This window comes from Syngnathus acus, chromosome 22 (assembly GCF_901709675.1).
Source record: "Syngnathus acus chromosome 22, fSynAcu1.2, whole genome shotgun sequence".
NCBI lineage: Eukaryota > Metazoa > Chordata > Actinopteri > Syngnathiformes > Syngnathidae > Syngnathus > Syngnathus acus.
Genome location: NC_051106.1, coordinates 9203906 through 9230418, shown reverse-complemented (window position 1 = coordinate 9230418; position 26513 = coordinate 9203906). Strand labels below are relative to the sequence as shown.

Sequence of the window (26513 nt, the reverse complement as noted above, 5' to 3'; positions counted from 1 at the left end):
CCTTGTACTGCACCATACGAAGGCTCATACCCACATATTTTGAGTCAAGAAAATAATTGGAGACCATCAATCTGCAAGAAAAAAACAAAAACATTTATTCCTTGTAAACAGAGCGAGAGCGCAGCCAAGGTCAGACCTCTGGATGGGGGAGAGCAGTGACTGGGCATAGAAAACAAAAAAACAAAACACTTCTATACTTTCGACAATCAGTTGACCAACAACTGTCTAGACTTTTTTTTCACAACACTTTTTTTTTTTCAAGAGCCAATGACAGCAATCAAGCCCCCCCCCCCCAACCCCAAAATCTCCTCCATATACTGAAAAGGGGAAAACCACATACACAACAAAGACGGTTTCAGATGATGGCGAAACCTCAACGGCCATTTGCTGGCTGCAGTGAAAACAGAATGTGGAGTTAAGAAAACGGCTTGGGAAGCCAGTTGCAAATACTGTTAACATTCATGAGAAGAAATCAGATGTCTGAGTCCCTTTGCTGGCAACTACACGTCTATTCCAAACAAGTCACCACTCCTGCTACCTGCAATAACAAATAATCAATAAGATTTTTGACAAATGTGTCAGCCAATGTATTTGCAATACATTCTTGAATGCACGATGACAGAAATTCAAATTGCATTCATGGCACGTAAACTGGAGAGGGAGGATTATTTAAACAGTGACTCGTAAGTGCAATATTAAGATTTGGCATTTCAAATCTCTCTGTCACTGCGTGGTCCATTTGTCATTTTTCCCTTTCAAATGTGTTTTCTAGAGTGCAAAAATTGGAAGTTGAGAATGATAAGCGGACTGATGGCGTTAATTAGCAGATCGGCTTTGTGACGAGGCCAAAATCAACGTGCCAAAACACTGAGTGGGGATTTTGGTTTCCTTTTCAATTGATATCAACAACAGTCTGCCTTCAAGTGTTCACAACTTGGTCCAGAAAATTAATCAAATTAATCAAGAAGACAACATTTGTGCCAGTTCGCAGCCTGGGATCGATATTTCATTCTTGCCAGTTCATAACATCTAATGATGTACTTAAATCTTGTAATTCCGTTTGAAACTCAGTAGGTCCTCACTCAACGTCGGTATCATAAGAAATGTTGCAAATTTATTCTGGAACCTTGATTTGAAGTGCTTTTCTGAACATTTTAATTAGATTTGGTTTTAAATTAAAGGAGGAGGCGCTGCTATTTTATTTTCGTCTCTTTCTGTTTACATAGCGCATTCCCACACTTCCATCTTGAGTCTTGGGAAAAAAAAGAGCAAACAAACAGACTGGCACATCTTAAAAACAATTTGCCGCCAACCCCCATAGCAGCATAGATCCGCTGCTAACTGTTTGTGGATTAAAATAATAAATATGGATCTGTGCTAACGTTGCACTACATTCCACTGATCTTTCTTGCAACCTTGAGATGAAAAGAAATCTGTGGGAATATATTTTGGGGCAACGCTGTGTCATACTCCGAAACAGAGGTGCAATTATTAATTGAAACAAGACATGTACTTTTACTCAGGAGAAGATGAATGAATAATTTTGCCTATATTCCGACATGGTAACTGAAACCTAAGCTTCTGCACTGTCACTTTGAAATTATGTCCTAATGGTTAATAAAGGGATAGAAGTTAAAATGATTATTCGTCCAATTCATTTCATCAACAAAATAATCAAGGGAATAATCGATTATTAAAATAATCGTTAGTTGTAGCCTTACTCCCAAATCGTAAATAATTCCCTAGGGCCAAATTGCAGTTTAGTCATGGCCAAGAGTTGTACTAGAGAACGGAGAGCAACATCCTTGAGATGTACCCGAGATACATCTGTTAGGTTTCACTAAACACTGATGGGAAGAAAAAAAAAAGGGACTTCCTAGTTGTTGTGGCGTCTGCTTTAAATTTTTTGTTGTCTTTTGTTTTACCTACACGCAATATAACATCCTTCTGACCTGGCGAGGGGGGGGAACCCAAGAAAAACACTCTCAGCTGCAGACATGCCGAGCAGATTGAAAAGATGCTGGCCCGGGGGAAACAAAACAAAACCAAAAAAAAAAAAAGGAAAACTGGAGGGCGAGATAGAACAAAGCGGTCGGTCACTTTTTGAGTGGCTGGTAAACTGAGGCATTGGGGTCCAAGCCAGAGGGGCTAGTGTCCATAAACTTGGAGGAGTAGTGGGGGGCCACAGGGGTCATGCTGCTGGTGTCGGTCGTGTATGAGATGCTGGGCATGACGGCCATCACTTCGGCTATCTTTTGCTTCAAATCTTTTATTTCTTGATCTTTCTGGAGAATCTGACCTGAGGACAGACATTGATAATCAACAGTTGCGCAAACTGGTGCAAACAAAGTGCCTTCACACGACGTTCTTGTAAATTGGTGCATCAGCGCCAGCGTTTATTAGCCTGTGCCTCTTAGACTGAATTGTGATGCTAAGTCATGCTAACAACTACTAGCACCCTCGCTCTTCCAAACCACAGACCTTGCACGATTTCTTGCTGTCTCTTGGCATCTCCCAATGCAGAGAAGAGGTCCAGTTTGATCCTGGTCTCCGCACTAAGGCTGTTCTCCAAGTGTTGGGTCTTGTCCTGCATGGCCGACAGTGCCGACATCAGCACTTCTGTGTCTTTTTCATTCTCCTTGTATTTATGAAGCTCCTGAAAGGTCAGAGACACGGTTCAAGTTAAGGGCGACATCATTTACTGCCGGTTTGTGGACAGTACAATTGAAGGTTGTCCAGAGTGTGTGTTAATGAAAATAAACCAAACGTATTACCTGGACCTTCAAGTCAAGCTCTCGGATTTGGTCTTCCTTAAGCTTGTTGTCCAGGGTTAGTTTTTTGCACTCCGATTCTAATTCTGTGATCCGCCGTCGCAGTGTGTCTGTGCATTCTCCTCTGAAAAGAAGGAAGGCATCATTTGACACCAACAGGTACTTTTCCAACATCAGCTTCTGGGGAAAAACATTTGGGACGCTGAACTACCTGGAAGCAGCAGCGAGAGCTACTGCCCTGGCTGCCGTAGCCTCTTCGAGCTTTTTGCGCTTCTTTTCATCTGCGAGTTGTTTCTCAGCTGTGGTGCGAGCTTCCTGTTCAGCTTTGAGCTTCTTCTCCAGTTGACCTACAGCCTGCTTGTCCTTTTGCTTTGCCTGGACAGCATTATGGAGCCTACAATTCCACACACACAGCCAAATAATGATGCGGCTCGAGTAACAAGTATAGCATGCATTCTGGTCACCACCCTAAACCCAAGCCTGACCTCATTGGGACCTTCTCAACGACTAAAGACACTCACTTGTTCTGCAGCAGCTCGTTCTCTTGACGGAGTTGACCCAACTCGGTACGTACTGAGCGCTCAGCACTGCCAAGTGAGCCAATCTGGCTGCGCAGGTCTTGTTCCATCTGCCGGCTTGCCTGCAGGTCTGCCTTCAACTTCTTAACGTCCTGCTCCAATCTGTCCCACATGAGCGCATAAGCAGACTTGCAAGCAACAACAGTACACACCCTCTCTCTATCTAGATTTTTTTTTTTTTTGCTTGCCCAATTTAGAATAAGCTAGCAAAGTGTTGGTGTTGTGAACATGTCACTTTAAAAGGTTTGCAAACATAACCGAGCTGAGTTTGGTCCACAGCTGTCGCATGGCAACTCAAAGTATCAGCTCCCTTTTCTAGCGGATTAAGGTCTGGTGACTGGCGAGGCCATTCCGTGACCTTAATGTTTCTTTGTTTTTTTTGGTCTGTCATACAGGCAAAGCAAGCCACGACCCATTTTTCTGATGGCCTTCGCGTCATAGCCAGCATTTCTCTGTACAGAGAATCCAGTTGATGCCTAAGTGCTCAACAGCGGTCTAATCTTACTCTATTAAAATTTCTAAATCAATTCAGATTTGCAAAAGTCTGATCCAAACATGTGCCTACTTGTGCAGAGGAACCATATTAGTGCTGTATCCTTTTCACCAAGCTTCTTACTGATGATTTATTGTGCCACGTGCAGATTTTTAAAAAAAAAAGGGGGGGGGGGAAAAAACTCAAACAAATAAAATAGTGTGTGTTTATAAATAGTGGTGGCCATGCACTTTAATGTGCCATCTTGTGGGAGTCGTTTCTACTTACAAAAAAATACAAAAGGCTCATCTTTTGATGCTTGGGCAATAAATCTTTGGCTCTATGTGCTGAAACAGTTTTGATGGCTTTATTGCATCGTTTGGATTTTTTTTTTTTGTTAGGTCTTTCTGAGGATGAGTCACAGAACTCACCTCGCGTGTGTGCTTACCTAACAAGTGCTTCCGGCTTGCTCAACTGATTGTTGGGAATACAGTTGTCTGTTGGATCCCTGCTGGAGCCACTCGAGGTCCCCTTCCCCACTGATACCTTGTGCTTCTTCTCGTTCTTCCCAGCGGAAGACGAGGACGGCGTCGAGGAGGGCACGCTGCCGTTGGTAGCGCTGTGGCCACGGGGAGATGAGTTGAGCGTCGTGGCGTTGCTGTTTTTGTAGTTTTTGGAGCAGGAGGAGGAAGAGGATGAGCAGGAGGAATTATTGTCCTCTTTGAGCAGCAAGTTTTCTGTGCTGCCCAGTTCAGTGGTCAGTCTTTTGCTGTTCACATGGTTCTCCATATACTCCATCTCTTGGAGTTTAGAGTCCACTGATGATGGCAGGATGTTGTTGCTGCTGCTGCTGCTGTGCTGCTGCTGCTTTTTAGCCTCCCCGCCACCTTTTCCCTCTTTTCCCTTTTCTCGATACTCCAACTCTGGCAAAGACGCTGAGGTCTTTTTATTGGCAGGGGTGCCATTCTGTGTCACTGGAGGCGTGTCCACTTCAGCTATTCCTTTCGATGCGGCTGGAAGAATAACTTTGTTAATGACACAGTCAGGTTTATTAGAGGTTGATGATCAAACTAATCACTAATTATTTCGATAATTGATTAATTATTTCGAGACCTTGTTTGATTTAAAAGTCCATAGCCTTGTAATTTCAGCATCTCAAAAACAAATGTGCTCAGCTTGCCATACTTTTCTTTGCCGCCGTTATAGTACAATATCTAAAGTTGAAGAGATCTGTTTTGGACACTGCATACAGAATGCAAAAAAGATCTAGTGTGCCCGATTGAATCATACCTTCTTCTGCTTCTCGTTCTTGCCTTTGGAGCATCTGTTGCTCTGGAGGCAGAGCCTGCTGAAGGAGCTGCATGTAAAACTCATTCTCCTTCTGCACCTCTTTCTGCTTCCGCAGGCGCATCTTATAGCTTACATAGCTCTTAAAGCCAAAGCCCAGCGTCACCACTGGATAGCCAATGCTACAAAAGGAATACAAAAATACAACTTTATGGCAACTATTTGGCAAAAAAAAAAAAAAAAACCACAACAGCGGCTCACCAGTGTGCAGCAAATGGGCGACACAAGTCTACATGGAAGTTCTTCAGGTCTTTGAATCTGATGGCTGCCTCTATGTAGACGAAGAGTATCCATAGTGACACGGTGGGGAGACAGACTCCTCTTTCTGAGGACAAACATTTTTAAAAGCCATTATCTTGACATGTCAATTTTTTGGGGACAAAAACAGGAGTGGGTGTTACCTGTGTGCCAGACATACTGCACCCACACATAAGTACTGGCAGCAAAGAACAGCCATTGCACCGGGATGAAGAGGAGGCAAATGAAGTCCGAAGTAAGCGCCACAAACACAAAGAATACCGAGAACGCCTGTTGAGGAGAGTAAAGGCAGTTACGATACATTTTGAAAGGTGAGTTTGGGATTTACAAAGTCAAGCTTTACACAGGTTTAATAAATATTCACTCACCAGCCCCTGGTATCGAAAAGAGTCGTACACACTCCGGAGGAAGAGCCAGAACGGCCAGAGGTACTCAAACCTGAACTCCAAAACAAAGTCAGCTAGTAGAACCAATGCCCACACCACCAGGAACTTCAGGTACAGGAAAGTGCTGCAAAGATGGGGATATTTCAGAATCCAAAGATATACTTCTGAAATACACTTGTTCAAATAGTTGTCAATAATAACAACTGATATTCACCTATGTAAAGAGAGTGACCGTGTTAATGATTCCTCACCTGATCAACAATGATTTAACATGGTAGGATCAGATAACTGTCAACGTGCAACATTTCACTGCTATACATCTCTGCGAGTGTTTACATTATGGAAAGTTCACAACTACATTTCTAGGAAAGAAAATGTTCCATCACCGTTGTGCTAATTTTAGAACAGAAGTTTCTCGTGGTCCTGCTGGCAATAGGATCACTGGTCTAAAGCGAATCGTACCAGTTGTAGGTGGAAAGTGTACGAGATAAATGGCCATAAACTTTAATGCTTTATGATTCTGTTTCCTAAATAGCTTCTAAAGTTTATTTTGCAGAGTCTTGGCTGAGTCACAAAAAGTGAAACCCTGTGAGTGTGATTTGAAGAAGTACTTTATCAATATTTCAAAGCCCTGAAACGTGTGTAACTGTTACCCTTTAGCATTTGGCTCACTTCATTTATAGAAAGTCCAAAGAGGTTGGGACCTGTCAGGTGTGGCTGTGGAGACCAAGTAGTAGTCAATTTCCAGGCAGTTTTAACACAACAATCGAGCATAATCGCGCCGTACCTAAACATTTTAAAAGGATAGACACTATTTTGCAAATAGGACCCGCGTAGTTAGTTGCACACAAACCTTCGAGTGGGCATATAAAATACGTTAGCAAAGCTGATGAATTATCCATGGCCGAGAGATGTCAACTGGCCTGAACAAATTGTCAGTGTCGATTAAGGCTTATTCACAAAGTCGACTGCAGTTAGCATTAAACCATGAATGTGACTGTGCAAGACAGCTTTGTTATGTTGTTCAAAACAGGCTGCTGTGTGGCCTCGCGCTACATGCTAGCACCACACAGCTAGATGCTATTTACAGCTATCAATAGCAGCTAGTTAGCTGTGTTAACGGGCTAGCTAGCAGCATTTGTATCAATATAAACATTGGGTCGCGTGCATATTCTGAAGCTATAAATGCCGTTGTCATTTTTAATGCGTGGTCCGATTTGATGTGGTGAAGACAACACATCTGTCAGCCTCCATACACGTTACCTGCCGTATATGCCCTCGGTGATTCGATTCCGTTTTACCGGCCGTCGGAGTTTGCTGCAGTCCGCATTGCGCCGCTTCATCCTCCTCCGCTTGGCTTTGGCCTTCGAGCAACCACCGTAATCTTATCCAGTTTTCTAGTGTATACGGGCAACGGGGAAAAAATGAAGTGCTGTAGAATGTGTCGCTGTAATTATTTTCCCGACTGGCAACAAAGAAATAAATAAAGGACTCTATTCGGGAACCTCCTCTTTTGCTCTTAGGGCAGGCTCACTGTGTCCTGGCCGCGCTGTATTTTACGTGTATCTCGTTGGCAGACGTCGTGAATATCCAATCAATCTATTCACCGAGGCCTCTGTCGTTGACGGATACCGAGACGAGCCATTTATGTTGCGAGGCGACCTCTCGATCACTTCTCCTGTGCCATGACAAGAGAGCAGTGGCGTGTGAAATGTCTCCTCGGTAAACCAATCACGTTGTTTGTGGACAAATCGGGTATTGCTCATTGGCCAATCAGATGGTGGGGGAGGCGGGGTTTGTTAAGACGTTTTCCTGTCATTTGTAACGTTTTATGACAATACATAAACATATTTAAGATTTGCATCTGGAGTTCCACATTTCTGTACATATCAACTGACAACATATCTCAGCTTTGCATATTGAGTTCCACATTTCTGTTTCGATTGTGTGTGTGCGTGGGTGTGTATACATATGCATTATTTTACAATTATTACATTATATAATATTATTACTGTTAATGTTGCTTGTCGATGATTTGGTGGTTTTTTTTGCAGTCTGTGGGACACTATAACATTAAAGTTAAATAATGTTAATATGAAATTGACACACAATTTGACATGTATTATTGACCAAAATATCTGGATACTTTCACTTATTCAGGTTCTTCATCCAATATGTATGAATTCTGTCAGGATTGCAATTTCAGAAGTAGGCTTTTACTTTCCGTCTTTGCTCATGCAGTAGATGATAAAAAGCTGCACAGAGGGCTGTGCCCCCGTTTCATATCAGAAGAGTGAAGCATGTGTCTGTCGTTGCAAAGTAATCTATTATGGCTCCTAAGTACGCCCCAAGTTTGCGCTCTCGTTTGGCTCCTTTTTTGCTTTTCTTACAGATAGGCTTTATTGCTGTGTATTACTTCTACGTTGAGGTTGAAAACAATGGGAATGGGATTATATTCAGAAATTTCTATCCAGGTGAGTAACATTTTATGAAATACACCATACACCAGTTAACAAATGAGAATGTAAAACATTCTTTTTTTTTTGCAGTGTTCCAGGATTTAAATGTGATGGTCTTTTTAGGTTTTGGCTTCTTGAGCACTTTTTTAGTACGCTATGGCTTCAGTGGTTCAGGCTTCAACCTTCTTATAGCTGTCATTGCCATCCAATGGGCACTCATACTCAATGGCTTTGAGTCCTGGTATTACAGAGGGAAGATTTGGATCGACCTGAGTAGGTACTGTATCACATTTCATGTTGCTTGAAGTCATTAGAAACATAATGTAATGGGCATTTTAACATGTAGCTTGGTGGTTGCTGAAATGTGCACAGCCTCGGTTCTCATCTCAATTGGGGCTGTGCAAGGAAAAACAAATCCTGTCCATCTAACTATCATGGCACTGATGGAGGTATTTGGCTTCGTCCTGAATGAGTGGCTCCTGCAGACTTTGCTACCGGTAAGGAAGCTTTTGTTTCAAAGACTTGATGTTGACAAGTTAAAAAAAAAAAGAAAAAGCATACCGTAGTAAATCATAGGTGAATTCGCCTCTTGAAAATAATTCAGAGCATGGTTGTTGATTATACCGTAGGTACATTTGAACTGCATCCTGGTGCTTCATATCTTTGGAGCTTTCTTTGGTCTTGTGCTGACGTGGATTCTCTATCGGAAAGAATCACAACAGGGATTCGAAAAGGAGAAATTTGACTGCAAAACAGGATTATTCTCCATGTTCGGTGTGTGGTTGGCTTGTTTGATTCGAATAGGCAGAATGAACAGAGTTGATCACTTTTCTCACAACTTTTCAACATTCCGGTTCAATAGGTACTTTGTTTCTCTGGATGTTCTGGCCCAGTTTTAACTCCATCCTCATGGACCGTAGTTTTCCCGAGAGGAGGTTGGGGGCTGTGTGCAGCACCTACCTGGCCCTGGCTGTCAGTGCTGTAGGATCTTTTGCCGTGCCGACGCTCTCCAGCCCAAAGGGAAAAATCAACCCAGTACGTTGAAGAGATTGTTTGGAGCTATTAGCTTCAGAAGCACCAAACTTATGTGGTCACTCTATTATTAGACCCATTTTCAGTCATGCATACTTGCGGGCGGTGTTGCTGTCGGGGTTTCCATGCCAGTGATCCGTTACCCGTGGGAGGCCATGACAATTGGACTGGCCGCGGCTGCTGTGTCAACCGTTGGATTCCGATACCTCACGGTACTGATCAATACATTAAATGGTGTTGTTTGAAAATCTATATCATACCTCGTCTTTCCAACCAGAAGCATATGCTGTTCGCCTTTGGTTGCCATGACACTTGTCGTGTTCTGAGCATACATGGACTCCCGGGCCTTCTGGGATGGCTGATCCACCTCCTCCTGCAGATTCAACAGAGTGATGATCGCACAATGTAAGAATGTTTTGTCAGAGGGGCAGATTTGGATACTCACCACTGTGCGACTGAGTGGTCTTTCAATTACAGAGCGATCCGGTTTGCTGTATTTCACATTTGTGTTCTACTCATCACCATAGCTGTAAGCCTGACCATGGGGATCATAACAGGTACAATTAATTATGAGGACAGGTAAGTAGAATTTTGCAGGACTGCAAAGCATGGTCATTGATCCACAATGGGAATATTCAAATAAGAAATATAAAGCAGCATCACTTATAAATGTGTGTCTCTCTCTGGATACATTCAAAGGAGTAATACTAAAGTGGGACATCTGGAGACCACCCCAAGATAAAAAATGTTTTGATGATCAGACTTTCTGGAAGGTAAGAGAACAAATTAAACCAAAAAATAGCAGCAATTTTCTCAAGACAACTCTCATGGAAAATATTTCACATATATGTTATAACCAAAATGATGTTTTGCAGTTTGAGCATCTTGCAATTCGCAAGTAATCTGAGGAGTCTGACCCTGGAAGTGGACACAAGAGTGACAGAAAACAAATGCAAAAGAGATTTCCTGCTCAGGATGATTCTGTTTAATTTAGCTATGGTAGCCAGAAACTGACCCCCTTGTACAAACGTAAGAAATGGATGCACATATTAAGTAAATCTACCAGACAGTTGTGAAAAATGTTGACCTCAATTTGGATCCGCAAGACCAAAAGCATTTTACAATAAATCAGCATGACAAGATTCCGAGCTCACTGTTATTTCATAAAGATATCATCTCACATGGCAAGTTTTGTCAGAATGTATTTCATGGTCATTCCCTTAGTTATTTGACATAATCACAAAATGTGTTTTTATCACTGCTGATGGGTTACTGTGAAAAAAATGACGGGAGAGCGTAAGCATACCCACAGAGGGCTTAATTGGACCTTATACACAAAAGTAATAATATACCATCTTCACAGCTGCACGGGGGCAGACACACATTTTAAAATGTCCCACAGTTCAAAACAGTCGATGAGTTTTTGATTTGTGCTTGGTTATGATTTAGCCTTTTAAAACAGCAACACAAATATAAATTAAAAAAAGTCAATCCTGAACGCTACAAAGGCTACATACAAATTGATGAGTAGTAACCACTGAAGCCTGAAGCATACTGTCTCAAAATAATAAAGTAAGCAGTGTATAACAATGACAAACAGACACACTTGGAGTCAGTTATTGCCACAGATCCTCTGTACGTCCAAACTTGAACACCAGGGACCTGAATTCAAAAAAAGGAAGTCAGTTATTTTGCAAAATACACGGCAAAGTCACTTTGGCCTATTGACTCACGCAAAGAAAATGAACGCGTTCTGGAAAAACACGGCAATCCCAGGGTAGACGATAGGACTCTCTGAGGAGAGCAAGAGAAAAATAAAAAACATCAGAATCATTTTAATCACATTGACCAAATTGATCTTGTGTGTGTGGTTTTATTTTGACTTTTTTTTTGTATTCTTTTTTTTTTTTTTTAATGCAACACTGCAAACTACTTAAAAATTTGCAAAATACTTACGAGGCACTACAAAACCTCCAAACAGGATCCACATAGATGCAATGAGGGATCCAAAAGACAGCATGAAGCCAATAAAGAGCCACACGCGAGAGCCTGCAAGGAGAGATAAGAAAGCCTGGGTTTGTGCTTGACTGTTGTGTGCGTGTTGCGCTGGAACACGAAAACTATCATCAAACCAATGAAGCATGTCATTTTGGTGCCAATGAAATAGCTGCACATACCTGTCTGCCCCATGCAGCCTTCACTGTAGCTGTCACCCCTGACCTGGCCATTTGACACAGCGTTTATCCTACACGAAAAAAACATGCATTATCCAAAAATATATGACTAATTAGAAAGTGTTTGTAAAGCCAATATTACATCAGAAAAGCCACTGTAGCAATGACTCCACATGTGTGATAAGAATGAGAAAACTCCTCATCAGCTGGATACTTGACTGCTGCATCAATGATGATCCACCAACCTGTGAAGAACTGCAATGGCACATAATCAAAACAAACATAATGAAAGGTGAGGCAAGTACTAGCGTACAAAAATTCCATTTTAAACTAGCAGCATCCAAATTAATCGACTATTTGATTGGTTAGAATCTGGACATGAATAAACCTATGGACAGGGTGCATAAAAATGAGAAATACCAGAACACCAGCAGCTATCGATGCGACAGTGTTTCTTTTTTCACCCCAGTCCACATTGCAGTCGCAGTCTCCGCACCGAACACCGTCCAGAAATCCCGACATGACTCTGGAGAAGGGAGCACTTCACGTCAACAAGTCACGAAATAATGTTGTACAAAAAACACGAATTTAACGCCTAGCTTAACCGTGTACAAATCATGGTCTTACGTGAAATTAAAAAAATAAATAAAAATAAAAGCGACGTTCGTTCGTAACTGCTGTATGATGATGATGCTCAACTCTGGCTAGAAATAAGGACTAACTACGTGATCCGAAATAGTAAAACAGAAATTAACCACTCTTTAACACACCAATCATAACAAATGAACAAGACATAGACTAATAACTACATGTCGCAAATAGTCGGTTAGAGAATGTCAATAAACAGCATTATGTTGTAGCATTCTTTTGTTCGTCGCTTTGATACTAGCAAACATTTCCTCTAAGGTGCCTTCTCATCAAGACGTCGCTAAAAACGATCACGAAACCTACACGACAGCAACAATGCTACGGGAAACAATATACACCCGTGATAGTAACACACATTAAAATCGTTTCCAATTGAGTAAGTACCTCTTATTTTCGATTTTTGATGTGTGGACCCTTTGGATCAGGCCGACTTTGCGTCCGAGAGCTCGGTCATGCGCATGCGCAGTTCGCCCACACCGTCGAGAACACTAAGCAGCTATTGATATTGGTGCCTTCAAGGATTGTGGGACAGAATGGAATTTGTTGCTTTGAAGCAAAAGGTTATATTTTACAGTAGTTTCATTTTCTATAAACTTAAATATTATTACCAAGATACAGTACTATTATATTTCAATGATCAATAAAACCTCAACCGTTTTAAACTGTAACCACTAAAGTGATGATTAGTTATTGTCATTACTGATTAGTAGCGTCGGTATCCTCTCATTAAAATAATCTATACTTTAGTTTGAGCGGTGGCCGGACTATATGACCCAAAAGTGATTCGTGTACGCTCTGATATCATCTGTTCCTTTTGGTGGATATATTGGCCAGCTTTGTGTCTGAGAAGTCATGTGAGTCACGAGAACTTCAGAGAACAATTTTTATTTTTCAAGGTATTAGTCAAACTTGGATTACATTTACAGCAATGAGAATGTCAGACATAATTTAAGAAAATGCATATGATTATGAAATGTAATTTCAGCAACAGTTGCTGAAACTATTGCTGCAAATGAATGTAAGGATTATATGTGTCAAAACATGCCACTGTTATCTTGAGCATGTTTAGTCACACTGGAAACGATGACAGCAAACTTTGTTTTGGACAATGATCTTAAAAAACTCCAAGCAACTGCAAGGCTACAGATATGGACAGACCGATGACTCCAAGGTATCCGATGTAGCCATAGGCACCGTACATTCTCTTAGCAGGATCTGTAATGAAACACATTAATTGACAATTATATTTGATTTATACACATTTGATTTATAATCATTTTGTATCTTGTAGAATATACAGGCAGCCAATTTTGAACTATGTCATGATATTTAAATTTTCGGAAACAACAGATTTTGGGTGTGTCTTTGTTATACGTAACCCTAAAACAAATAAAGGCTTGATTTCATTTTATGTGTGGTGAAGTAATATAACACAATACAATTGAACTTTTAACAGTTTTTCAAAATAAGTGGACTTGACTTTCTTATTCAAAATTTTGGGCACACCAATTGTCATGGTGGGCCTTAGGAATAAACTTGAAGCTATATTATAGAGCAACTGTCAAGTCTTACCTCCGGTATAATAGCCCCAGGCATAGGAAAGCCGACTGGTCACCCAAATGGCCCCCAACACTGACGCTGATAACTGAGGGTAGCGAACCAACAACAACAAAAAAAGATTACAATCCAGAAAATGTGCTTCGTCATTGTGACAGTGCAATTGGCTTCATTACAATCAGTTCAGAGAGCAAAGATAAGACTTCTGCCTATCCTATAAGGCTGTTGTTGGACAAGGTTGAACCCATTCTGACGAATATCTTTCAAATAAACAAAAATAAAACCCACCGGATAGACGAGGGCTGCAATGGTCTGGAAAACAAGCCACTGGGGATACACCTCCAGAGTGTTCTGATGGGCTCTCTGGATACAATTGAACACTTGCTCCTTGTCACTGTACATTGTTGGATACTGTGCAAAAGGTGATACATGATTATTTTAGGGGGGGAATAACAAGGGAATTTAAAAAAAAAAACAACGACCAACAAATACCAACAACCAATAAATATGTAGTCTGCTGAGTAAAAAAAAACTACCTTCACGCCATACTTCTTCCTGGCTGCTCCAACTTTCATAGCTAGATAAGCCAGCATAATCCAACTATAAAGATAAGTAAATATGACATATCCAAAATGGGAGGGCAAAACCGTCAGAATATCCATCTCTGAACAATTGTTAGGTACGATTACAGGTGGGATCCAGGGCTCGGAGAAGAGTTTGAGGAGCAGGTATCGCGCTCGCGCAGCTACTTCAGACGGTTGTATAAAATATCGCGAGATGTGCCATAACCTTTGGAGCGTCAGCATACATAACGCCCACTGTTGGAAAGATCGCGAGGCAGCCATACACGATGCTTTATCGCGAGATTTCCATCGACTATGTTTCCCCAAGATTAATGGCACATTTACTTTGCAATTTGTCGAAATCGATCCCAAATATCTGATTATATTCACATTCCTCACATTTTCGGCTGATTTACGCAACCATATCACATCATAAATTGAACTCGAATGTATTGACTTGCAGTCATTTCAGCGTAAAGGTCAGTGTGTACTGTTGGAATATTTATAAACTTGTGCATTCTCAAGTATAAGGGACAAAAACATTTGGTGACGTGGTTTATTTTGAATGACAAGGCTTTTGAACGCTTTCGCCAGGAGGTGGCGTCACGTAGGGGAGTCACGTGATTGGAAATTTCCAGAAGCACAGTAAAAACTCGTTGCTTCCACTAGGTGGAATCATTCTCTGCAGCACGTCGACGAGACTGGGCAATTGCATTGAACAGAAACGGTATTCAACCTCCGATTTCTTCACTTCCTTGATAAGAATCAGAATAAGAAACTTTACTTTAGAAAAGGCGACTATACTCTACGTTGGTTTTTGTCGTTGCGGGTTTCAACTCAAGCGACAGTTTTAACTGGTAAGTTCTTCAAACGATTTTTTTGTTTCTCTGATTTTAATTTGTAGAGGTAGTAATTGCATATTGTTTATGATTTTTTTTAAATAATCAAATGACTTTGTATTTAATCAAGTAGCCAACGCCTGTCGAGGACAAGTTAACGCGCCATGTGCTACGGCTAATGCTAGCTTGCCTAAACCGGAATTTTCCAGAACGTTTCGATTACGCAACAACGCACAAGCGGACTTCGCAGGCAAACAACAAAGCAATAAATCGCGTACCTTTGATCGATCGAATACGATTTGTTTTAGTTAACATTCTCCAAGTTTTATCTCCTGATAGTTAATTTTTACCTATTTTGGAAAACTTACCTCGTTAGGGAGAATAGCTACGTCATGAAGAATAGCTATGTTCATTGCAAATCCATGAAGTGTAAAAAAAAAAGTTTAACTACTGTAATGGGCGAAGAAGACATTTTAACTAATTGCAACAGTCCCAAACTTTTAAACAGTCGTATTAGTTTATTCAAAAATCCACATCTAAAACATCTGAAATTCTGAATGTTGTGCAATTTAGCATGAGAAACTATCGTTTTGCCCATAAACACTATTTTTTTCTCTCCCCCAGCTTCTGCAAGACAATGGCCAAGGGAGAAGACGCTCACCTTGCAATGGCTCAGGTTCATCAGAGTGATGGCTCTAGTGTGATTTTTAATCAGTGCAGCCCCTCATCCTACTACTCCAGAAATAGTTGTGAAAGCAGCCCTTCCCTATCTTCTGGCAGTGACAGGGGGCGTCACAGATCGTCATCATCCAGCAATAGTTCCTCTCGTTCCAGGTCCCGCTCTCATCCTCGCTGCCACAGACATTCTCACTGTCGTAGCCATCGAAGACACAGCCGGGGCCACCGCCACTCGGCACGCCGGTACAGGGCACACTCCCGATCCTATAGTCGCTCACCCTCGCTAGACAGGTATCACGGGCACCGTCGAAGGTCCACTTCCAGATCTCGCTCCAGGTCTTCATTTGCTGGTGGGAGATGCAGCAAGAGTCAGGCTCATCTTAACCGGTTTCCCAAATCACAGTCCAGAGCCTATAGAAGCCCATCAAGATCTTCTGGAAGTTCAAGCAGCCTGAGCTTGGAAGGTAATGTGAACAAGCAAAATGAGATAAATAGCTCCATAACCATATCATACACAATCTCTGTAACTTGACTTATTTTTCCTCAGATAAAAGAGAACTTCTTAAAGCTGCAAAGACCAATGCCATGAAGCTGCTAGGAGTGGAGAAACTGGAGATTCCTGATAGTGTGAAACCGATCCTGACAGATGAGCTGGAGGAGCCACGAAGGTTGCTGCCAGAGTTTGAGCCAAGGGTGAGATCACACCCTGAAAAGACATCACAGGTGGGTGTCGGCCCTGCTAAACGCACCACACAACCATGATTCGATTGGTCAGAGAACCGTGAACGGTGTAAGTGATGTTACCACAGCAGGTCAATTCTCCCCTTTGAGTAGCAATAACATTTGAACCAGGACATAAAGATGGATTTTTTTTTTCCGGATTCAAATAAATCAAACTTATTGGTCATCATGCCCGCAGTGTGAGCGTCGATGAGGTATCAAACCTCTGAAGAAAACTTATTGCATCGGACAGACATATTTTTGTTCATAAATTAATCCCATATGAAATTTCAAATGTAAATGAGTTTAAAAAAGCTCTTAATGGGCTGTGAAAAGCTAAAGTTATATCAGTATCATGATTTGAATGAGCCATCTGACTCATTTTCGCATTAGCTCCACTGACAATTAGAAACAAAAGCAACCATCCAGCTGGCAACACTTTTGAAAGACAATCCAATCGGTACAGGACTCTGTTTTGTGATGTATTTCCTGTCTTGTGTTGACCTTTTGGAACCTTGAGGGAATGCACATACTTTCTGTATTTATTCCTGTCTTCATAGATAACATGACAGTGGTCTTCACTCATCGGCACCTGGGAATAAAAGGCTGTCATGTGACTTGGGTGACGACAATAAGTTTGCGTGAAAGGTTGATGATTCTTGTCCTGCACACACTGCGTTATGTATTCTGTACCTGGATCAATGTCATTAAAACCACACATAATAAGCCAATTAGAGGAGCCATACACTGCGTTCTACAAGGCAGTACTGTTGACATGACAAATGTATCTGGTTTGCAGTTGAAATGGGTCATCATTATTTAGCAGAATCCACCACTTGCTGATGGAGCGTGGGCGTGTGCGTTATAGTGACAATTCCTGTCAAGAGATCTAGAACCAGATGAAGAAGTCGTCTCCATATGCCAAAGATAAGTTGGTACATGAGGCGTCTGCTGAAGAGTTGCCTGTGACAACAGTGAGAGTAAATGTGCATGTGGTTTTCTGCCGTACAAGTGCTTCTTTCTATGACAGTATTGTCAGAAGCTAGATTTGAGTCAAAAGCCAAAAGAAAAGTTCAACACGTGTTCTACTCAAGTCTCACTAGTTGTGCTATTGTCTTTATAAAACAGAGCGACGAAGCAGAGGCCACCATCATCAGCCCAAAGATGGCCGCAAAACCCAAAAGCATCACTTTCAGCATCAATGTAAGTTCAGAGTTGCAGTCATCTTTTGGGATGAACACATTTGACAAGGTTTTTACTTTTCTTTTCCCAGAATTTTGTGGCGAGACCAAGCATAATGGTGCCATCTGAGGCTAAGGTAACAGCCACAGTGGACAGCTATGAAAGCACTAATCCCTATGGCCACTGGGTCCCAGTCATCTCCAGTCAGTCTGCCAGGCCACGCAAACAAGTGCGCAAGAAGTCACGTTAGGAGAGACCGCAACCAAGAGACGAGACTGCATGTACTGTAAATAATTTGTACATATGCGCAATCATTTTTCATCATGACATTTTCTTTCAGATTTAAATTGGAAGAGGTGACGAAATCATTCAGGTGGGATTATTTTACTCCCCTAGTCATGTACCTATGTTCTTCAAATAAAGTATTTATTGATGAAAAGAAACTGTCCTTTTTTTTCAACACTATAAAACACAAGTGGCTGAAATGAACCTACTATGTGCTTTAGTTTAGTGCCAACTGTCAAAATGACTATCTCCTGTCTTGACTCCTAAATTTAAGTGACAGCTCATCGTTTATCCGTAGGGTATATGTACTGCTTAGAGTGGCCATCCTGAAAAGCTGACCGGTGAAGGGGGAAAAAAATCAAATTATGATCACATTAAAATTACTCATGAATTCTAAAAGAAAAAAGGCCTTCAAATGGTTTACAGTTACAAGGTTGTTGTCTAATGGGATTAGGATGTTATGGCTCAGATTGTACGTGAGGGTCTATTTTTAGAAAAATTCAAGTCATGGGGGTTGGAAAATAAAATGAATTGAAAAGGTGCGTAAACTACTCAGTATTTTTTAGGAATGAAATAAAGTGGATAACTCAATGAGCCCCAGTAGAGGGCACTGTGTGCTCATGAGTAAGCTTTGAACAAGTAAGAGTAGTTGGTGGGGTGCATGGGATGGGAATGGCCTGCCATTAATCTCACCAGTCACAAGGCTCTTCTCCTCATGTAGCTGCTTCGGGCAAGTTGGTCAGACAGATGGGGTGAATGATAATGAATTGAATTACACTCTTGTTGCTCCTTACCACTGTGCACTTACATCAAACATATTCATCAGTGCGCCTTCGCCAGCCAACAAACCCCGAGGTCGGATGTGTCTGGACGGTAGTTAATTCTCACGCTCAAAATGTCACTATCATAAGACCGCACGCACACACACAACTTGTGTTCTCTGAATGGTTTATTTAAAAATAAGGGTGAGAATACAGTCGTCTTAAACTGTACTGTCCAAACATGACATTTACTGGATACACGTTTCAACATTTGATGACTTTGAAGGGCAACTTACACAGCAGTGCCTCTCTCCAGGTTCTGCTTGATCTCTGCTGTGTATTTGCCGTAATAGCGTTCGGCCTTCTGGTTGAACTTGGCGTTCCTCTCGTTGATATAGTCGATGTCTGCGTCGTCGTTGTAGGCCCTTCGTCGGCTGTACTTGGCACGCTTTTCGATCCTGCGCAACAGGAAAGACAGCATCTTAGTGGTTGATACCGCAAATCACTCCGTTGACCCCCATCGCCTCCTTGCGTGAGGTGTTGAACTTGATTGCTTCTGATACAACCTAATTTATATAATGTGCCAATATCCTCCAAACCTTCCCTCTATACACAATTTGTTGAGTGTCAAACATTCTCACAGTCGTGCCTTGTTACTCATTTGGGGCAGTCGGGTGGTTTTGCACGGTTGTGTGATCAAATCAAGCGTCAAAACCAGTCTCAAAGTAATTCTGTGAAAGTATAATCTCACATCAGTCTGCGGCAATTTGAAACGGCTCGACCTGGGTATGTGGCTAACCAAAGTAAATAGCGGCTGACGGTATGGCTAAAATAACCAAAGGGTTTCATTTACAGCCAAAGTGTTTGCTGTTTTATCGATAACCGTGGGTTAGCCCGCGTGCACACAAATGTGATGTACATATGTATGTACCAAATAAAGACATTATGTCAAAGAAAAAAAAAAAACATCTTTACCATGCACCGTTCGAATGTACTTGCAAATACTACATTTTGACTTCACAATGGCAGTTCCACGCTTCCGTATTAACATCGGGTCACAAAATACCACTTTTGCACAAAAGGGAACATAAAAATAACTAAAGGGGAATTCTCTGGTTTATTTAAGGGAATTTATCATTTCTTTGGAGATTGATTTAATTATTATTATTATTATTTTTTTTTAAACAGGAATGAAACCTCCCCATTCTTCCAGCAAGCATCAGAGTAATAAGCGGAAGGGGTGGAGGGCATCTTTGACCGGAACTTACTGTTTCTCGACATCTTCCACCATGCGGTCAATGCCCGCCTCAGAGGGAACATGGGTGCCGTGGATCAAGCTATTGGACGTGGGGTGGAAGTCCTCACCACTGCGGGGTAAGTGCAAAAATAAATGAGAAATACAGAGGCATGGCGAATCAGCAATTTAGCAGACATGAACGGGCTTCTCTATACCGCCTTTGTGAGCTCCGTCATTGGGATGAAAGACGATAGTGTGGCCCCGGGGCAAAATGTGTCGGTGCATCCTTCACGCTTGCGCATGCAGCAACATTTAAAGGCAAGACAACCCTGCAGGCACTTCTTTGACCTTCGTGTGCTTGCCAGAGAGTCAGAGTCGAAATTCTTTAGATTACAGTGTAGAGTTTGCATGAAACTATACTATCCCCAGGGCAAAAGTGCGGTCCAGTCGTTTATGCATGAGCTGGACTTTGTGCACATGTGACGGGACGAACGCTAAAACGATTAAGCCAAGCAAAATCCTTGGGATCGATTATGCTTGACTAGATATGGTTAGAAAAGCAGAGAAGTGCCCGTATATCATTCTCCTCTGTCTTTTCATCAGAGAAACACAAAAGCAGAATGGCCAGAGGCAACTTCCAAGTACTGTACTAATACATAAATGTAAAAATTGGACATTTACTCACCATTCCTCTCGTTGCTTCTCATAGTTTTGCATGTCTGGTTTGATCTGCTTGGTGAGCCTCTGATACTGCCGAAATTGGGCCTCAGCATAACCTGAGTTTGGATGCGACGGAGAGAAATTTTGGGGTTATAAAGTGTTGACGGTGTAGATTTTCCTCGTGACTCAATAGTGTCTTTTGAATCACTGATCGAGGAAGAAAACAATTGCAAAGATTTGAAGTCAATTTCGCCCCCCAACCTGCAAATCCCATGTCAGGATTATTCTTCTTTTTCTTTCTCTCCCACCGCTCTGCATCACCAGCCGTGATGTCAAGAAGTTTCACTCGGTGGTAGTCTTCCCCTCTGGCTGCACATTCCTAAAAAAATACAGACCCCAATTGAATTACTGACAAGGAAAAAAGACTTGTTTAGAAGATCGATATCTTCAGCGTGGCTTGCTATGATCACACAAAACAACATTCATTCTTGTTTTACTTTGACAGAGCACTACAGCAAGATTGGTTGTAAACACCCTCAAGTAAAATATGAAAATGTGCAGTTAAAGCACATCTTGATCATTTCATGTCTACTCTTAACACCATTTCTGTCGATTTCCATTATCGATTGACCTGACTGAAGTTACACTTTTTAGGATCATGTGTTACTTACCTTTTTCTTTCCATCTTCATGAAGTTCCCACTCCAGTCTGGCTTTTTTAGCCTCCCAGTTAGAGGGGAGCTTCAGCCTATTATCCTCCTCGACAACTTCCTGGTGATTGAGCTTGCGTGCTTCATTCTGTGGAGGAGGATGCAAAACACCTTTCAGTGTGAGTAAGAAAATGCATGTTTCTTGTGAGGTCCCTGAGAAGTGGGAGATGAAAATGTATACCAGAGAGCCGTTTTAAATGAGCACTAAGCATGACAAATTGAGACACAATGCAAATTTTGTAACAGACTGGACTAATGAATAGGCTAAAACTGTATGTAGCCCTCCTACCCGTTTAAAATGTAACTCGCGGAACTTCCGTAGTCTGTCCTCTCTCTTCGAAGACCCGGTTGTTCCCGTCAGCGCCCCCTCAGTGGGTGTACTCGTCTCCTGAAGTCACATTTACAGTTAAGGAATCAAAAAATAGTATGCGATTCAATCGTGGATCATTTAATAACAGAACGCGTCTTGAGAATTTTCATGTTAGCTCACGACCGTTAGCATAACAACATTGCCACAAAGCCGTATCATTACAACGATTACCAAGTACGGAAATACATATATATATATAATAACATAATACACACACTATTGTTATAAAAGTCAACCGGCAGCAGTATGAGCACAGTAAGGGTTGAGAAATTCAAACGAAATTCCACGAAAACAAGGTGGAATACAAACCTTACTAACGGACGCCATTACCGTACTACACACCGGAAGAACCAAAAGTGGTGAAGCGGATATTGCGCAATATAATTTTTTTAATTTATATATTAAATTATTATTTAAAACATATATCTATGTATAGTTCAACATATATGGACACAACAGGAATGACTGGGGTTGGTTGTTTTCAATTTAAAAAAAAAAGCAAGCTGTAACATCCCGTCTCACAGCCATGCCTACGTGGCGGCCATGTTGGCAGGGGCAACTTTCCCATCCGAGGCAATGCTGGGACATTTAAATCAACTGTTTGTTATGTGGTTTACTTTTCGTGTATATGCTAAAACGTGTGATATCAATGCAGCGCATATGATACAAAAAAAACAACCGTTTTCACTTCTGAACTTGTCTTATTGTATGGTATCTAAATGAGCACAAAAACAAACAACCATTCACAATCACACCAAACAAGGTCGAGTCTTACAGTTCAATTAAAAAAACCTATTACATTTTTACAATTATGTTTTGTGCATTACTATAATGTATTCGGAGTTATTTGTGTGACTACAAAATTGAATTAAAGACAATTTACCGCTTGACTCGTAAAAAAAACTGCACTGACACAAACAACACACACTGTACAGCGAGGCATGGGAGGTTAACCATGCAGCCACGTGCTCAATAAAAAGTCTGTTCAGAAAAGGGAAACATATTCTCAATCATCCTACCAATGAAATGTGTTTTTGACCATAAAAAAGCACAAGTATCAATTATATCCTTAGACCATATCCATGGGCCTTTAAATATGAGTCGATGTGCCGCCGCTGACAAAAGTAAACACTTTCAAAAGCCATTTGATCATTTTTGAGTTGCCAAATGGATGCAATCCGTATTTGATTGCATTGCACTAATAGAGCCCTTTTGCAGGATGTAATTAAATTGGGTTTATAGTCTTAGATTAAAGTGTCCTGAAGATCAGAGGCATTGTTAATGGAGTGGTGCATTTTCACTGGAAACCAGATGGGAGCACAACACAGCCATCTCTTGCTACAGTAATGGAGACGCTCTGTCTATTGCTGTGAAAAACACAAAGCAACTTTATCTTCAAATGCTTCTCAAATGATTTCAAAAGTGGAAAGTGATGCAAGTTACAGCCTCTTTGAGTTTCCCTTTTTTTACATCTGAGAACGATCAGAAGTTTATCAGAAGCATCCCTTTTTTTTTTTTATACTGTGTATTGTATTTGAGTCAGTTAGTTTTGCCGAGCGTGATTTAAATTTTAAATAGATTGAGGCTAATATGAGGAATCCTGCAATAATGTCATTGCCACTTAGTGTTCAGTGAACTTTAGCGCAGTACGATATGGATCTCACATGTGCGAGGAGAGCCCACCCAAAACTGCTGAACAGCCACTCTTCAATATTAACTTTACCAGTCAAGCAAATCATGCCTCAAATAGAGTAACGTTATATCTGCAAATAAATTACACTTGGGGGACACATTCATGAATAGCGAACAGACTTCATGGTGCCTCACAAGCATCCTATGTATGTTAATCAACCTGGATGTGATATTAGTACAAATCCTGGAAACATATTATCATATTTACATTATTATATATGTTCATTTTGTTACTCTTAATAAAAGTTTATCCAGATTGCACATAGGGGGAGGATTAGGCGCTGCTTACTGCACAAGCAGCTGCTTCACATCTGGAAGTTAATATAAACATCACGGCCAATAAAATCATTCCATTTCCTTAATTACTATTCCTGTCATTTCCGCACTAAATGAAAAGTTATTAATTCCAGGCCAAAGCAAACATGCTTCTCCAAGATGAGGAGCTACTCCTGAAGCGTCGCCACGCTGACTACAGGCTCTTGTCACTGGAGTGGAACCAAAAGCTGGAGCAAGTGTGCATTTATGTGAATGTGTCAACGTGAGTGTGGGAGTCCGATGGGCCCGGCCCGGCCCGGCCCGGGCTGGGCTGAGGCACAGCAGGCATGAATGGAACATAAAGATGGCGTCTTGTTTTCCATCTCACCCGAATGTTCCCCACTAATGCCACCGTGATCAAGACCAGGGACAACTTGACTTGTTTCATCTTTCTCCATCTTCCAAACTGTGGTACTGATTTTTTTTTTCTTCTACACTCACTGACAATCTTAGCTTGAACCACACTACAAGACAGAACTGTGCTGCTCTAATTTCCAATGAAGAATTATGAGTGCAATTCGGTTTCTGTATTTTTGATAACTCGTTGATAACAACACATACAGCTGCAAAAAAAAAAAAAAATCCACATTGAAATGGCAAACTGAGCAGCGATGTGGCAGTATGTCACAAAATACACAGAAAAAATGAGTCTGGAATTGGGGTTCATGAACTTTGGAAAAGTTTAGTCAGTGGACACTGGTAATTGTTAAAATTCTACCATGCAAAGTGAAAATAACTGCTTCCAGAAATACTGCCAACTTGTCAGAGTCTGAGACAAAATGGAAAAGTGTCTGACAAATCTTCAATTTGCAAATCACCAGTGTTAGGGTGCGTAGGCAATTTTTCGTTTGACTTCTTTTTACACTTGCATGACGTTCATCATGTTAAAATGACACTCCATACATTCCTCTACAATTAATAAATGTATGATGGTGACACTTGATCACAGTTTCATCTCTTTTTCTGATGTGGAAAAAAATAATTTGAACAATTTTGACCAGCATCCTGGAAAATATCTGCTCATACTCCTTATTCATCCAAGGTTACACTGTATTGGACTTTTCATTGGCTGTCCACCAGCCTTTTATTGAGTCAGTGGAGTAGTTAATTCTGATAATTGCGACACACACAAGTGGAAATGCAAATTGACATGACACAACTATGATTAGAAATACACAATAAACTACTGATAAAATTAATTTGTTTGCTTTTGTTTTTTAGGAACTGGTAATTCCATGATGCCATTTTGGATTTTTTCTTAACACGTCTGAGTGTTGAGGCTGGCTGTCTTTTGCCAAAATGCTATTGCAATGTTTCTAAATATTCTAAAGGGAGACTTCATCTCTTCCATGGTCATCAACATATTTTCATCTGGAACCGTTCTTCACAGCACATTATCAGTCATCCCAGCAGTCCTATTGATGTTGCTGTACTATATTTCCAGAGGGCATAGTATATCACGCAGCTATTTGGAAAAGGATGTCTATAATGCGCCTCACACCAAACGTATCTTTATGTCAACACAAATGCCCGCTCACTAATAAACTCATTTTTCCCCGCAGGCAAATGGATACTAATATTATACATCATGACATTCATAATTTGGGATGGATCTTGGATCTTTAGCTATTCACTGGCCTTAAGGAGAAGCCATTTTGGTGTGTGTCAACTACACCTATTACGCAGAAGAAGCACGTATAGGCACTCAAATACCACACGTTTTGTAGCCAATGCTTTTGCTCCACCACACACACAATTAAGCCTCCAATTAAAGGCCATTATGGTTTTTCCACTAGCTGCAACCACAGAGACACAGCTAGTACATTGTGGGCACATCCATGTCTCCAGAGTTGTCATCCAATGGAATGATCTACCAACTTTATGATCATAATTACTGATCATAACAAAAGTGCAACAACAATATAAACTCAAAGGACAGCAATAAAAAGTTGGATTCTAATAAGTGGGTGGCCAAGTGGGACTATGGGAGAGAGGAACACTTGAGCAACAACAACAAACAACAACAAAAACAAAAAGAACAACAACAACGACGATGACGACAACGATGATGATAATAATAATAATAATAATAATAATAATAATAACTTGTAAAGTGTCCGGGGCTTGTAATTGATAATAGCCTGCTTCTGCATATCAAACCCCAAATCAACCACAAGAGGGAGACATTTGACTGAAATTCTCTGACAGTTGACAAAACAATACAAAACAAAACAAAATACAAAACAAAAACGATACATTTTACAGTTGATCCTCACAATTCAAAAGCTTCTTATAGTGCTCACCAGCCAAAACAATTGGCGCTTTCAGTTTATATATAAGCACAGAGCAGTTGGAAAAACAAGACAAATAGAAAAAATAAAAGAGAAAAAAGGGAAAAAATACCCCTCTCCCCATGATACCCACATACCCATGACTTCCCTTGAGCAGGGCCCATTTCATGGTTAACAATTTGCTTCAGAATTTCTCAATTGATCAAACAATGCCCAGTTGATGAAGGTTGATAACGGAGAAAAACCCCAGGACAAACCGCCGCCGTGTGAGACAACAGCCTTCTATAAATTGGCCCCTATTTGACTCCCTGGGAAAAAAAAATAGGTTCTAAAAATTGCGTGTTCAAAGCAGACACAAAAAGTACATTCCATATCTCCAGCAAAGTTCTCATCTGATCTGATGTGAACCAACAAATTGTTTCATCTAAGAAATACAGACGACATGTCGACTACAAGGTGCTGACATTTTGACTTGAAATCAGATGATGAGGAAGCCAGTGCCAAATATCTTCACCAAGTGTCAACAACA

At 41.0% G+C, this 26513-nt stretch overlaps 6 protein-coding genes and 1 long non-coding RNA gene across 11 annotated transcripts; 2 read left to right on the top strand and 5 right to left on the bottom strand.

The window, feature by feature from the left end:
• Positions 1-72: 72 nt before the first annotated feature.
• maco1b (macoilin 1b) lies at positions 73-7516 on the bottom strand. The gene is made up of 11 exons (XM_037240733.1): positions 7076-7516; positions 5795-5936; positions 5570-5696; positions 5370-5493; positions 5112-5290; positions 4270-4834; positions 3293-3451; positions 2983-3165; positions 2775-2895; positions 2482-2656; positions 73-2299 (listed from the first exon to the last, which is right to left on the bottom strand). The coding sequence occupies exons 1-11, from the start codon at positions 7153-7155 to the stop codon at positions 2097-2099; spliced, it is 2058 nt and encodes a 685-aa protein (XP_037096628.1). The 5' UTR covers positions 7156-7516; the 3' UTR covers positions 73-2096.
• Positions 7517-8111: 595 nt separating this feature from the next.
• rhd (Rh blood group, D antigen) lies at positions 8112-10655 on the top strand. 2 transcript variants are annotated; one of them, XM_037240613.1, is made up of 10 exons: positions 8112-8286; positions 8395-8548; positions 8618-8768; positions 8901-9045; positions 9134-9306; positions 9378-9515; positions 9581-9708; positions 9781-9860; positions 10003-10076; positions 10179-10655. In XM_037240613.1, the coding sequence occupies exons 1-10, from the start codon at positions 8142-8144 to the stop codon at positions 10203-10205; spliced, it is 1215 nt and encodes a 404-aa protein (XP_037096508.1). In that variant the 5' UTR covers positions 8112-8141; the 3' UTR covers positions 10206-10655. The 2 variants fall into 2 exon arrangements, with proteins under 2 accessions (XP_037096508.1, XP_037096507.1); XM_037240612.1 differs by having other exon boundaries at positions 8362-8548.
• On the bottom strand, positions 8348-9384 carry LOC119115808. The gene is made up of 2 exons (XR_005096195.1): positions 9232-9384; positions 8348-8971 (listed from the first exon to the last, which is right to left on the bottom strand). It is a non-coding gene; the product is annotated as an uncharacterized LOC119115808 (long non-coding RNA).
• On the bottom strand, positions 10274-12632 carry tmem50a (transmembrane protein 50A). 3 transcript variants are annotated; one of them, XR_005096194.1, is made up of 8 exons: positions 12510-12632; positions 11898-12003; positions 11620-11732; positions 11481-11548; positions 11260-11352; positions 11037-11097; positions 10572-10965; positions 10274-10516 (listed from the first exon to the last, which is right to left on the bottom strand). XR_005096194.1 is itself a non-coding variant. In XM_037240618.1 (7 exons), the coding sequence occupies exons 2-7, from the start codon at positions 11997-11999 to the stop codon at positions 10920-10922; spliced, it is 483 nt and encodes a 160-aa protein (XP_037096513.1). In that variant the 5' UTR covers positions 12000-12003; positions 12510-12632; the 3' UTR covers positions 10274-10919. The 3 variants fall into 3 exon arrangements, 2 of the variants coding, with proteins under 2 accessions (XP_037096513.1, XP_037096514.1); XM_037240618.1 differs by having other exon boundaries at positions 10274-10965; XM_037240619.1 differs by having other exon boundaries at positions 10274-10965; positions 11898-12024; positions 12511-12607.
• Positions 12633-12994: 362 nt separating this feature from the next.
• On the bottom strand, positions 12995-14475 carry mgst3b (microsomal glutathione S-transferase 3b). Its single transcript, XM_037240617.1, has 4 exons — positions 14219-14475; positions 13971-14093; positions 13698-13770; positions 12995-13340 (listed from the first exon to the last, which is right to left on the bottom strand). Exons 1-4 carry the CDS (start codon positions 14342-14344, stop codon positions 13240-13242), a joined length of 423 nt encoding a protein of 140 aa, XP_037096512.1. The 5' UTR covers positions 14345-14475; the 3' UTR covers positions 12995-13239.
• Positions 14476-14899: 424 nt separating this feature from the next.
• rsrp1 (arginine/serine-rich protein 1) lies at positions 14900-18107 on the top strand. 2 transcript variants are annotated; one of them, XM_037240614.1, is made up of 5 exons: positions 14900-15102; positions 15709-16226; positions 16310-16485; positions 17611-17685; positions 17756-18107. In XM_037240614.1, exons 2-5 carry the CDS (start codon positions 15722-15724, stop codon positions 17912-17914), a joined length of 915 nt encoding a protein of 304 aa, XP_037096509.1. In that variant the 5' UTR covers positions 14900-15102; positions 15709-15721; the 3' UTR covers positions 17915-18107. The 2 variants fall into 2 exon arrangements, with proteins under 2 accessions (XP_037096509.1, XP_037096510.1); XM_037240615.1 differs by having other exon boundaries at positions 14951-14972.
• A 773-nt stretch (positions 18108-18880) lies between these two features.
• syf2 (SYF2 pre-mRNA-splicing factor) lies at positions 18881-22051 on the bottom strand. The gene is made up of 7 exons (XM_037240616.1): positions 21996-22051; positions 21606-21704; positions 21279-21404; positions 20869-20986; positions 20633-20723; positions 19979-20077; positions 18881-19168 (listed from the first exon to the last, which is right to left on the bottom strand). The coding sequence occupies exons 1-7, from the start codon at positions 22011-22013 to the stop codon at positions 19003-19005; spliced, it is 717 nt and encodes a 238-aa protein (XP_037096511.1). The 5' UTR covers positions 22014-22051; the 3' UTR covers positions 18881-19002.
• Between the last annotated feature and the right edge of the window lie 4462 nt (positions 22052-26513).